Genomic DNA, 12,100 nt, shown 5'->3' on the forward strand with positions numbered 1-12,100 from the left:
CAGGAAATCTCTCTCCTCTCCTTTTGGAAGCTAGTCTTGAACCTCACCGTGACAGCTTCTGGTGTGTTATTTAAATTAACTCTTGTATTATTATTAAGCTTTCCAGATGGTTTTGTTTATCTACCAACTAGAACGTATATTCCCAGGAGGCAAGAACTATGTTTATATATTTGAAAAAAAAAAAAGATATTTTCAACATTATCTAGTACCTATAATAAATATTTATTAGGCCCTCAATAAACATTTTAATTTTGGATAAAATGCAACTTCTGTTGCTTTAAAATCTGCTTTAACTTCTGAGGCACGGAGCCACCTTCTTCATGGGTGCTGCTTCAAATCCAGTTGTTCCAATACCCCCCAGCATGGTAGAAAATGGAGGCCACACCTAATATTCATTAGAAATTGGCAACTGTGCTTGGGCTCCATTATTTAGCCACAAGGAAAAGGCAGAGACCCAGTAATAGCTTTGACTGATTACTTGGCAAGGGAAACCAAGCCCTTGGGGTGTTCCAGACTCTCTTTGGCCTATAAACCTGTTTGAAAACCTGTTTCTCAGAATTTAAAGCTTGACTCAATTGAGGTCAGTATCATAGTAATGTCAATAATTCTCCTGCTTTCAGTTATCAGGCAGACCAGTACAATTCATCATGAACTTTATCTTCATGGAAAGACAACTTTGGGAAAAATAGCTCTAATTTAAACTATTTTATTTTGACTTTCTTTCCCTTAAGAAATAGTCCTGCCAATATTACTTCCTTTGGATTTTGTGTTTTCCTAAACCTTAGCACCTTCCAATGCCTGAAATGATTCCCTAATCGCAGAATGGGGCAGAATATACAATATTTGGGACATCACCAAGGCTTTCATAAAAAGATCAAATAAGCCTTTGGGTCTGAAAGTAATTTTCAGAAATTGGGATTTTATGAAGCTTCCAAATTACTTCTGCTTTAGCTGTTTTAGCGGGGTATGGTACTGAGCTATACTGCCTGATGGAATATTCTGGCACGGTTAATTTCTTTCTCTTAGGAGTCAACAGCTTAACGAATAATAAACTGTTGTTCATCTCCCTCTGAACAGACAGCTCCACTTCTGGTCAGCTGTCAGAAGCACATGCCCAAATAAATTAACTACATCCTCTCCCTGTGTGGACCTCTAGCCCTGCGGCTGGGGTTAGAGTGATGATTCAAGGTTCTACTTGTTCACTTGCTATAAATTTCTCTCTTTTATTTCTGGAAACTGAAGAAGGAAAATGGCTCAAGATAGACATTAATTAGATTAGATCTTGCCTCTAGTTTAGGGTAGGTAAGGTGTTCATTCACACCCAGGATAACACTATTATTTCTTCCTTGGAAAAAGCACCTGTAAATTTAGAAGATGTTGCTTCTAATATATGAATTTGTTAAGATGGCTACAACTTCAAACTTTATGGTTTATCTAAATTGATTTGCTAACATTGAACTAAACAGCAATAATGGAGAAATAGTGAACTGGAACTACTCATCACATATTATCTTTAAGAATCACCTGATCATATTGAGCTGCTTGTGCGCACGGTTTAAGTATGATTTATTTTTTGTATTTTCAGGACCCAGATCTATGCTCATTACAGCACAGGGGCTAAATAAATGCTTGCGATTTAGTGACTTGAAATTGTTACTTTTCCGCAGCATGAAAATGGTTAAAGAACTGCAATAACTTAATGGCCAGTAGAGGGCGATAAAGTTAATTTAAAGAAATTTGTAGGGTCCAGTTTAAACCCATCTTCAGTCCCAGTGCTAGCCTGGAAAGGCTTTTCTCCAGAGTAGTCTCATTTAGCCTCCTGATTTCACTTTAATTCAGTTGTACCACATTAGACCTCCCCTTCTGCCCGCTCCCTGCAATAGAGTATATAAAAGGGGAGGATCAGACTGGTTGGTGTGTGTTGATTTATACACCATAGCTCTCTCTGCTTGGTTAATTCTTAGCTTAATCAAGACCATTTGACAACGGATAACCTTTAGAGGTGAAAAACCACAACAGAACCACTGGGTAAGATGTGGAGTAGGGAGGACATTTTGGCTTTAAGCTTCATTCGGTAGAAAACTGGAGATACAGTAAGATACTATTCCATTTAAAAGAACCCAAAGACATGTTCATATTTATGTGTATAAAAAAGATCAGAAAAAAATGCAAACTATGGTTTTTAATTCATGGTTAGCAAGGAGTTAATACATGGAATAGTAAGGGTTTTTATCTTATTCATGCTTTCTTATATTTTTTTTCAGATTTTTTTTTTTGGCCGTACACACGGCTTGCGGTTATCTCAATTCTCTGACCAGGGATTGAACCCGGGCCACAGCACTGAAAGCCTGGAACCCTAACCAGTAGGCCACCAGGGAACTCCTTTTTTCAGATTTTTATAGTGAATAGATATTTCTCCCAGATTAAAAAAAATTACATTAGGTAGCACTTCCCACCAACAATTTAGAGATGAGGAAGGAAGGCGTGACTAACTTTCCTGAAACTAACTTTAACAGGGCCTGACTTGTCTTTGCCAATCTCCCCTCCTTCCCCACAGCGAGTTTGGGGGATGGCAAGGGCCATTCAGAGGGTCATGGGACATCCCACTAACTTTATTATTCCACGTGCTCCTGTGACCACGGTGACACAGGCTGTTTCACATATTACTTGACCTAGGTGGGAGCAGGCAAGTAACAACAGCTTTAAGAGGGGCTTTTCTTCTACATTTCATTTTTTGATATTGCATTTTTCTATCTCTACAGAGCCCCGTATCTTTCCCATGTTATTTTTAGTCATCCTTGCAGGGAAAAAAACCAAGTCAATCAGGGTTTCTGGCATGTCAGCTTTTCATGAAGAGAACACAAAGTAGAGCTCCCAGCAAGCCTCATAAAACATAGGATTTATGGGAGACCTTTCATCTACATCCAGTTAAAATGTTCCCTGCTAGGTGACTGAGAGTGCATGGAAATCATTTGAAAAGGCCTTACTTTTTTTTTTTTTTTTTTTTGCGGTACGCGGGCCTCTCACTGTTGTGGCCTCTCCAGTTGCGGAGCACAGGCTCCGGACGCGCAGGCTCAGCGGCCATGGCTCACGGGCCCAGCCGCTCCGCGGCATGTGGGATCTTCCCGGACCGGGGCACGAACCCGTGTCCCCTGCATCGGCAGGTGGACTCTCAACCACTGCGCCACCAGGGAAGCCCGAAAAGGCCTTACTTTAAGGACTGAATACAGAGGCTCAAATGTTGCTTCAGCTCCTCTTCCTTTTCATAGGACTCCAGTACACTGTGTGCTTCATCGTGGTGATAGCAGTAGATTTTATAAATATCTTCCAGTGGCCCTTTAATCTGCAAGAATACTTCTCCTGATAAATGCAAAACAAAGGCAAGATGACATCAAGTCAGACCAAACTGGCACTTCACATATTTATTTTGTGACAACATTGATTAGCATTAAAAAGTTGGATGGGCCCCATTTTATACCTAGATTTTTTGTGGGGGGGGGCAACAACCTAGTGGATGACGCTGAGGGACCTACTTTCCTCCCTTTTCTTCCTTTTTTTCTTTCCACCGTCCTCCTTCCCTTCTCCCTTTTTCATTCCTTCTCTCCTGTCTTTTATAAAACAAAGGATAATGAGCTTAATAGAGGTGGGCAAGAAAAGAAAGCTGGTTTTCTTAGATTATGCCCTTGGTTAGTGTGCAGGGTTCTGGAGTAAACAAAGATAAACAAAGGGCATCGCTCACTACCTGGTTCTATGAGGGCTAAGTCATCACCCACTGCAATTGCCCACCCTGAGAAGAATTCAGGATGAAAAACAGGATGAGGCACTTGTCGCTTTGGATAAACAGACCCTCAGGTGGTTGGGTGTATATCTCAGGAAGCCTTTCAATCACCCCAGGTTCTTACATCTTCCCATACAGAGAAAAGCACTAAAATCATTAACTTGGGATATCTGTTCTTTGTGACTAGCAGTAATCTTTCAGCAAGATGTATGTTTGATTGCGTGTATTTTCTAGCCCCAAAAATCATATATAAACTGGCTTCTCATCCACCTCTTTGGAGTCATTTCCTCAGAGCCACTGAGAGGTCAGCTCCTTATAGTCCTCAGTTAGTCCCTGAATAAAACTTAAACTCACAACTCTTACACTGTGGGTTTTTCTTTGACACCAGTTAAAGGCTATACTTTAGAATCAGTCTGTATGTGTTCAGGTCAGGCTGTGCTACAGACTTGGACAGATTATGACTTGGACAAGTTAGTTTTTGCTCTCTGACCCGGTTTCCTCATCTATAAAATGTGGACAGTAATAGATCCAATTGCACAGGGTCATTATAATATTAGAGAGGTAGGGTATGTAAAGTTCAGATTATAGTACATACGTAGTAAATGCTCAAAATGGAGCAGTTACTGTCAATTTGTTAGAGGCATGAAGAGTGAAATTTCGGGTTCTAGGTAAATTATTTTTCACTATTTATTTTACTAACATTTCCTGAGTTTGTCTGAAAGGCAAGCAGTGGATTTGAGGGAAATAAAATATTTTCTTTTATGTGATAATATAAAGAACTGGTCATTATATTCCTGTTAAAAATCAATTGGATAATACTATGAACCAGTGTTATGACCATTCATAAAGCAACCTGGGCTAATTATGTCCAGGTATTTAAGGAATCCTTTTTGATATATAATAAAATTGGGTCTATAACTGATGACTCAAGTACATATTGGAGAATAGTTTGATTTAATCACCACTTCATCACATAAAAATGCATCCACTATCCAACCCAGAACGTGTTAAGATGATTTGGGAGACACAGAAGAAATATGTGATAGATCTGCTCCCAAAAACATTGCCAGTTTGGGGTTGATAATGATTTGGGACTGAACTGATTGGAAGTGATTGGTCTATTATAGTAACAAGTCATTCCTCCTACAGATACAGAAGTGCACTTTATATTTTCAACAAGTTTTGCGTATATTAACTGCTTAACTCCTATACATATGAGGAGATAAGAGGTTATTTATCCGTATTAAATAAGGATGGACAAATCTGACTTTAAAACAAATGATTTTTCCAAAGTCCTGTCAGGAGATGGAGAGCCAGGATTAGAGGCCATATTCTCCTCATTTTTCCCTTAGATTTTAGTCCTCCCCACATCAGAGTTCTGCTGGACCCTGGACACAGTGATGCAGTTGCCTGGACTCAGAATCAGAAATCACTGTCATTTAGGATTTGTGAAGTAACTTCGGGAATGACTTTTAAAAAAAATTATTTGAGCCTCAAATCTCTCATTTGTAAAATGGAAGTAATAGTTACATTTGAGATGAATTTGAGAATTAAATGAAATGTGGACGTTAAATCTCCTGGCACTGACAAGTTCCTCAGTAAATATCACTTACTTTCTAATGCTGCTCTACTATCTCCAGAATTGTAACACTAGTACTTTTCTTTTTTCTTTTTTTCTGCTGTACGTGGGCCTCTCACTGTTGTGGCCTCTCCCGTTGCGGAGCACAGGCTCCGGACGCACAGGCTCAGTGGCCGTGGCTCACGAGCCCAGCCGCTCCGTGGCATGTGGGATCTTCCCCAACCGGGGCACGAACCCACGTCCCCTGCACCAGCAGGCGGACTCCCAACCACTGCGCCACCAGGGAAGACCCTATTTTTTCATTTTTTAAAATTTATTTTTAAAGATTTTTTTTTTTATGTGGACCGTTTTTAAATTTTTTATTGAATTTGTTACAATACTGCTTCTGTTTGGCTTTTCAGCCACAAGGCATGTGGGATCCTAGCTCCCCGACAAGGGATTGAACCCACACCCCCCCACGTTGGAAGGTGAAGTCTTAACCACTGGACTGCCAGGGAAGCCCCATTAAATTTTTATTGGAGTATAGTTGATTTACAGTGTTGTGTACTTTTCAGGTGTACAGCTAAGTGAATCACTTATATATATATATATATATATATATATATATCCATTATTTTTCAGATTCTTTTCCCATATAGGTTATTATAGAATATTGAATATAGTTCCCTGTGTTATACAGTAGGTCCTTGTTAGTCATCTATTTTATATATAGTAGTGTGTATGTGTTAATCCCAACCTCCTAATTTATCACTTCCCCCCACATTTCCCTTTGGTAACCATAAATTTCATTTCACGATCTGTGAGCCTGTTTCTGTTTTGTAAGTAAGTTCATTAGTATAATTTTTTATTAGATTCCACATATAAGTGATATCATATGATATTTGTCTTTCTCTGACTTACTTCATTTAGTATGATAATCTCTAGGTCTATCCATGTTGCTGCAAATGGCATTATTTCATTCTTTTTTAAGGCTGAATAATATTCCTTTGTATATATGTACCACATCTTCTTTATCCATTCATATGTTGATGGACATTTAGGTTGTTTCCATGTCTTGGCTATTGTAAGTAGTGCCACAGTGAACATTGGGGTGCATGTATCTTTTCTAATTATAGTTTTCTCTGGATATATCCGCAGGAGTGGGATTGCTAGATCATATGGTAGTTCTATATTTAGTTTTTCAAGAAATCGTCATACTGTTCTCCATAGTGGCTGCACCAATTTACATTTCCACCAGTAGTGTACGAGAGTCCCCTTTTCTCCACAACCTCTCCAGCATTTACTGTTTGTAGATTTTTTGATGATGGACATTCTGACCAATGTGAGGTGATACCTCATTGTAGTTTTGATTTGCATTTCTCTAATAATTAGTGAAGTTGAGCATCTTTCATGTGCTTTTTGGCCATCTGTCTGTCTTCTTTGGAGAAATGTCTACTTACATCTTCTGCCCATTTTTTTGATTGGGTTGTTTGTTTTTTTGATATTGAACTGCCTGAGCTGTTTGTATATTTTGGAGATTAATCCCTTGTCAGTTGCTTCATTTGCAAATATTTTCTCCCATTCTGTGGGTTGTCTTTTTGTTTTGTTTATGGTTTCCTTTGCTGTGCAAAATCTTTTCAGTTAAATTAAGTTCCATTTGTTTATTTTTGTTTTTATTTTCATTAAAACACTAGTATTTTTAAAGTATTACATTATTTTCTAATTTCCATCCAGCCAATAAAAGATGTTTCTTTCCTTTCATTTATGGGATTTCTCTGTGATTAAAGTTAGACTCTGTGTGTGTGTGTGTGTGTGTGTGTGTGTGTGTTTTGCTTGGTTGGTTTTTGTTTTAGTGCTTTTTTGGACTTGTAAGGAAATGCAGTGACTGTGAAAATTTTTGGAACTGAAGGGATAAGGGATTCTTGTTAGGTTCCTGGGATTTTACTGAATTGATCCTTCTGCCAGTGGAGGTCTTACAGATTCACTCTTCAAAACAGTTAGCAAGACAAATAGAAAGAGTTAGAAAGAGAGTAGTTATAAGAGGAGAAAATAAAATAGGACAGTGGCTAAATTTAGGGTTGGGCGTAAGAGGAGGTGAGCTTCCTAGTCACAGAGGCAGGTAGCAAACAGGAGTGAGGGCTTTGGCTGGGCAAGGGAGTCAAGACTCAGATGAGCTCAACAAGTCAGGAAGACAGGATCCGAATACCCGCAGCCCAACGCGAGATGAAATTGTAAATATGTGTGTTCACTACAAAGCAGCTCAGAGTAGACACAAAGGATGAAAGAGGTCTAGACAACCTCATAAATCCACAGTAGGATCAAGTTAGATAGTCAAAATACAAAGGACAAAGGCATTTATTTTGCATACAATGAAAACATTAATTGTAAATTCCCTTAGATTTTCTTTAACAGAAGTGGTCTAGTTTGAAAGAATTTATAGCTCTCTCCTGAACCGCAGAGTTGAATTTTTTACTCTTTTCAAGTAAAATTCTGTTAGGCCTCTAATAACAATGATTAAACTTAAAAGATATTTAAGCACTCTAATTGAAAGTCATTTATTCACCCAGAGGCCAAGTATAATACTGGGGGGCAGAATATTTGATTCCCCTCCCAGCCCTACCAATGTATGCTGCTTCATAATAGTGCAGATGAAGCGATATGTCTTGCAGCAAAAAAAAAAAATTATTCTGTTTCCACGGTAACGTAACTCTCGGCTGCATTTCTTCAGTGGTGAAGGACAACTGTTCTGTCTACTGTATGTGGGTTTGAAAGAATGATTAGGATTGGAGAAGGGACTGAGCCAAGACCAGCTAAGGTAATTTCCCTTCTGGCTGCCTGTCACAAAATCACCAGAATCCTCTGAAATAAATCTAACTATCGTGTGCTTCTTTTTCAAAATTCTACAACCCAAGACTTTCTGCATTGGCTTCCCCCCAGAATAACTGCCATACAAAAGGAGGGGGAAAAAAGTGCACCTTTTAAAATGCCCTTAGTTACCTCCTTTAAAAACAGCTTCCAGGGATATTGAACACCTTTTATGTCCTGGCATCTAATGTAAACTGTCACTAATATAAACATATATATGTTCCTCTTCTTGGCCCACCTCTTCTTTACTTGCAGACCCTCATGTCTATCCCCAAGGTGTACCATACCAAGTGATAGGCTTCTATATTATTCTGACCCAACTACAAGATGAACTTCCGTACAGGTAAGTAAGCTGGAGTGAAACCAACAATATCCAAGAGATCTCCCTGTAGTAGGCTTTGTTTAGGAAAATGGCATAAAAGGGAGTGAAGTAATTATAGTCTTTATTTAGTTCAGCCTTATTTGATAACCATTTAATGAGTGACTATTATGCACTGAGTACTTTGGTAAGTACTGCAGACACAAAAAACCAACACTTCCCTCAGGTGGCTTACGGAGGCCAGTAAGGGAGAGAGAAAATTCTCATTTCCCATGCTATGTGAAAAGTGTGACAGTAGCTATAAAACACAGAGGGTGATCCATTCTGCTCTTGAGAAACTTTGAGCTCTTTCCATAGCAGTCTGCCCTTGAAATAGGAGTTATGAGTGAGTGCAAAAGCACAGAGATGCATGGAGGGAGCAGGTTCTGCTCAAAAACTGCAAGTGGTCTCCGATGGCTGGCTGGTGCCACACCTGGGGGGAGGTTTCAGAAGAGGCTATACAGGTGAGTAGGGGCCAGATCATGAAAGACCTTGTGTATAATTAAGAAGCTGGAACTTTAGCCTGAAGGTGATGGAGAAGCGCTGATGGATTTTAGGCAGCAGATTAATACGATTAGATTGTATTTTAGAAAGTTTACTCTGGGGTTAGTCATATGAACGATGGAATTTGGGGGGGGAGTTAGGGAGACTGGAAAACAGAAACCAGTTGAAAGGCTTCTATAATAATGTAAGAAATAAATAATGAGGGCTAAAACAGAAAGTTATGGCAGTCAAGAGAGAGTACTCTAAAATCAACTGCCTGGTTTCAGATTCTGGTTTTACCGTTTACTGTTGTGACATTTGGGAAAATTACCTGATTTCTCTTTTCCTTAATTTCTTCATCCAAAATATGGAATAATCATAATGGTAGGGTTGTTTGAAGATTAAATGAGTTAAAATATGTAATGTAGTTATATGAGAAGGTGGCATGTGCAAATTCTCATTAGATGTTAGTTTTAACCACTAAAGCAAAAGCAGGGCGGATGGAGAAGAGAGAAAAAAAAAAAAAAGGACATTGAACATGTGAAAGATGAAGAGGATAACTCCAGGCATATCTCAGGAATTCAGATGCAGACACAGAGAATGGACTTGAGGACATGGGGAGGTGGAAGGGTAAGCTGGGATGAAGTGAGAGAGTGGCATGGACTTATATACACTACCAAATGTAAAATAGATAGCTAGTGGGAAGCAGCCACATAGCACAGGGAGATCAGCTCCGTGCTTTGTGACCACCTAGAGGGGTGGGATAGGGAGGGTGGGAGGGAGACTCAAGAGGGAGGAGATATGGGGATATGTGTATATGTATAGCTGATTCACTTTGTTATACAGCAGAAACGAACACACCATTGTAAAGCAATTATACGCCAATAAAGATGTTAAAAAAAAAGTCCTGAGTTCTCATCACAAGGAAACATTTTTTTCTATTTCTTTAATTTTATATTTATATAAGATGACGGATGTTCTCTAAACCTATTGTGATACTTTGCGATGTATGTAAATCAAATCAGTATGTAGTACACCTTAAACTTATACAGTGCTATATGCCAATTATGTCTCAATAAAACTGGAAGAAAATATTCTCAAGCATCAATTATGATCTAAGATATATCCCAAAGAAACTTCTGTAGTTCTAAGTAAAACTTGATTGTCAAGACAGAGCATTCAGAATACAGAGAAGGGGGTGGGATGACTCTGAGGACAGAGGGTAGGTATGACCCACTCCCGGGAAAGAGGGTCTGAGATCTGGGCAGTGAGCCTCTGGCTGTCACTTCCCTGAGTGAGGGAATATGCCATCCCCAAATGCAAGAGCTTCCCTGGCAGCTTTCACCCAGACTGACTAGGAGAGCTCCCCATGGTCTGCCTCTCCTCGTTGGATGGGAGCCCAGCCTTCCTGGATGGGACTAAGCAAGGCAGCAGCTCAGCCAGCCAAAATACCAGATCATGTACATGTTTTCTTCCTTTCATTCTTAGCCTCCTTCTGTTCTCCAGGGGAGGGCAAAATGAGGAGGGATGTGAGAAGAAAGAGGCTAGAAGAGTAAATGCTGCTTACAGAAGCCGCTATCCTTTGCCTTTAGTCTCATTTAGTTCCTGCCTCACTTGGGGATAATGCTGGCTACTAAGGGGTACTCAAGGGACCCTGGTTAGTGTTATGAAATTCAAACCCAACCCAGGTGCCAAGTGGAACATGATGCCATGGGATTAAAACAAGCATGTCCCTTGAGTATCAATTTTATGAAGATATTTGAAGAAAAATTATTTTCATGTGAAAAAATAGAATGGAAAATTTACGTGAATCCTTAAGACAAAACAAGACTCCAAATTATTTCATGCCTGTGGCTGGGGCTTTGGGTCACAACTCCACGTTCCCTGAGGCTCATGATATTTCTCTTTCGGCTTCAGGAATCTTTCGGTAAAAATTTTTCAGATGCACTGCAGTAAGATAAATTCAGAAAAATGTGTTCATTGGATTTGACATTTCTGAGGTCTCTGGTGACATGCTAACAGCAATTTCAGAGAAGTGGTTTTAGGAGGGAATGGTGTGAGACCAATAAGGGTAGCTCGACCATAAAAAAAAAGAGAGAGAGAGAGAAAGGAAGGAAGCCAAAGTGAACTGTGGGGTCCTGTCCCATGACCACTGCTGTGTCTAGTGCCAGGGAGGAAAAAGTCATAATTGTGGTGGGGTCTCTCAAAGGAGAGGCCATTCCATCACTGAGGCACTACCCACCCAGCGCATTGGGAGTAGCGGGTGGCCTGGCAGCTGGGCAGGACAAACTGGGGAGCATTAGTGGGTGGTAGAGATGGACAGTGTATAATATGTAATAAGACCTGTATTAGGAAGAGCTGGGGTCCCCTTCTGTGTCCAGAATTAGTGATGGTATTTGGAGAAAATCAGGCTCTTACCTTTTTCATCTGAACAATGAGGTGGTTGGATTGGTTGCTCTTTAAATACTGGTCCGGCGCTAACATTCAAGAATAAAGCTGTTTGTCTTGATGGTAACTCATGGTCTCTTCAGGAACGTTTTTGAGTTCCTGGATACTTTAACTTCAGGTGGGAATCTTTATAACAACCAGCACATTAAGAAAGCATTGGGGGCTTCCCTGGTGGCGCAGTGGTTGGGAACCCGCCTGCTAATGCAGGGGACACGGGTTCGAGCCCTGGTCTGGGAAGATCCCACATGCCGTGGAGCGGCTAGTCCCGTGCGCCACAACTATTGAGCCTGCACTATGGAGCCCGCGAGCCGCAACTACTGAAGCCCACGCTCCGTAACAAAAGAAGCCACCACAATGAGAAGCCCACGCACCACAAAGAAGAGTGGCCCCTGCTCGCTGCAACTAGAGAAAGCCCGCGCACAGCAACCAACCCAATGCAGCCAAAAATAAATTAAAAAAAAAAAAAAAAAAGAAAGCATTGGTTCTCTGAGAGTTGAAAGTTAAAAGGTTTCCACTGGCTAGATTGGAAAAAGGTACAATAACTTTTCATTCCTCAAGATTTACAACGCCGAGGACCCCGTTCTTAGACCAACTCATGACACCCCATTTA

At 40.1% G+C, this 12,100-nt stretch overlaps 1 protein-coding gene across 2 annotated transcripts in view; it reads right to left on the bottom strand.

The window, feature by feature from the left end:
• ARHGEF38 (Rho guanine nucleotide exchange factor 38) overlaps positions 1–12,100 on the bottom strand; it is a 157,568-nt gene that overhangs the window by 51,714 nt on the left and 93,754 nt on the right. Inside the window, exons 4-5 of one of the 2 annotated variants that reach the window (XM_007452165.1) lie at positions 3,208–3,360; positions 2,667–2,982 (exon numbers count right to left, since the gene is read on the bottom strand). In XM_007452165.1, the coding sequence (XP_007452227.1) occupies positions 3,209–3,360 (152 nt within the window). In that variant the 3' untranslated portion in view covers positions 2,667–2,982; position 3,208. Of the gene's footprint in view, positions 1–2,666; positions 2,983–3,207; positions 3,361–12,100 lie in introns of those variants that run through there. The other variant, XM_007452164.1, reaches the window with a different exon arrangement.

Source organism: Lipotes vexillifer, unplaced genomic scaffold (assembly GCF_000442215.2).
Source record: "Lipotes vexillifer unplaced genomic scaffold, Lipotes_vexillifer_v1.1 scaffold22, whole genome shotgun sequence".
NCBI lineage: Eukaryota > Metazoa > Chordata > Mammalia > Artiodactyla > Lipotidae > Lipotes > Lipotes vexillifer.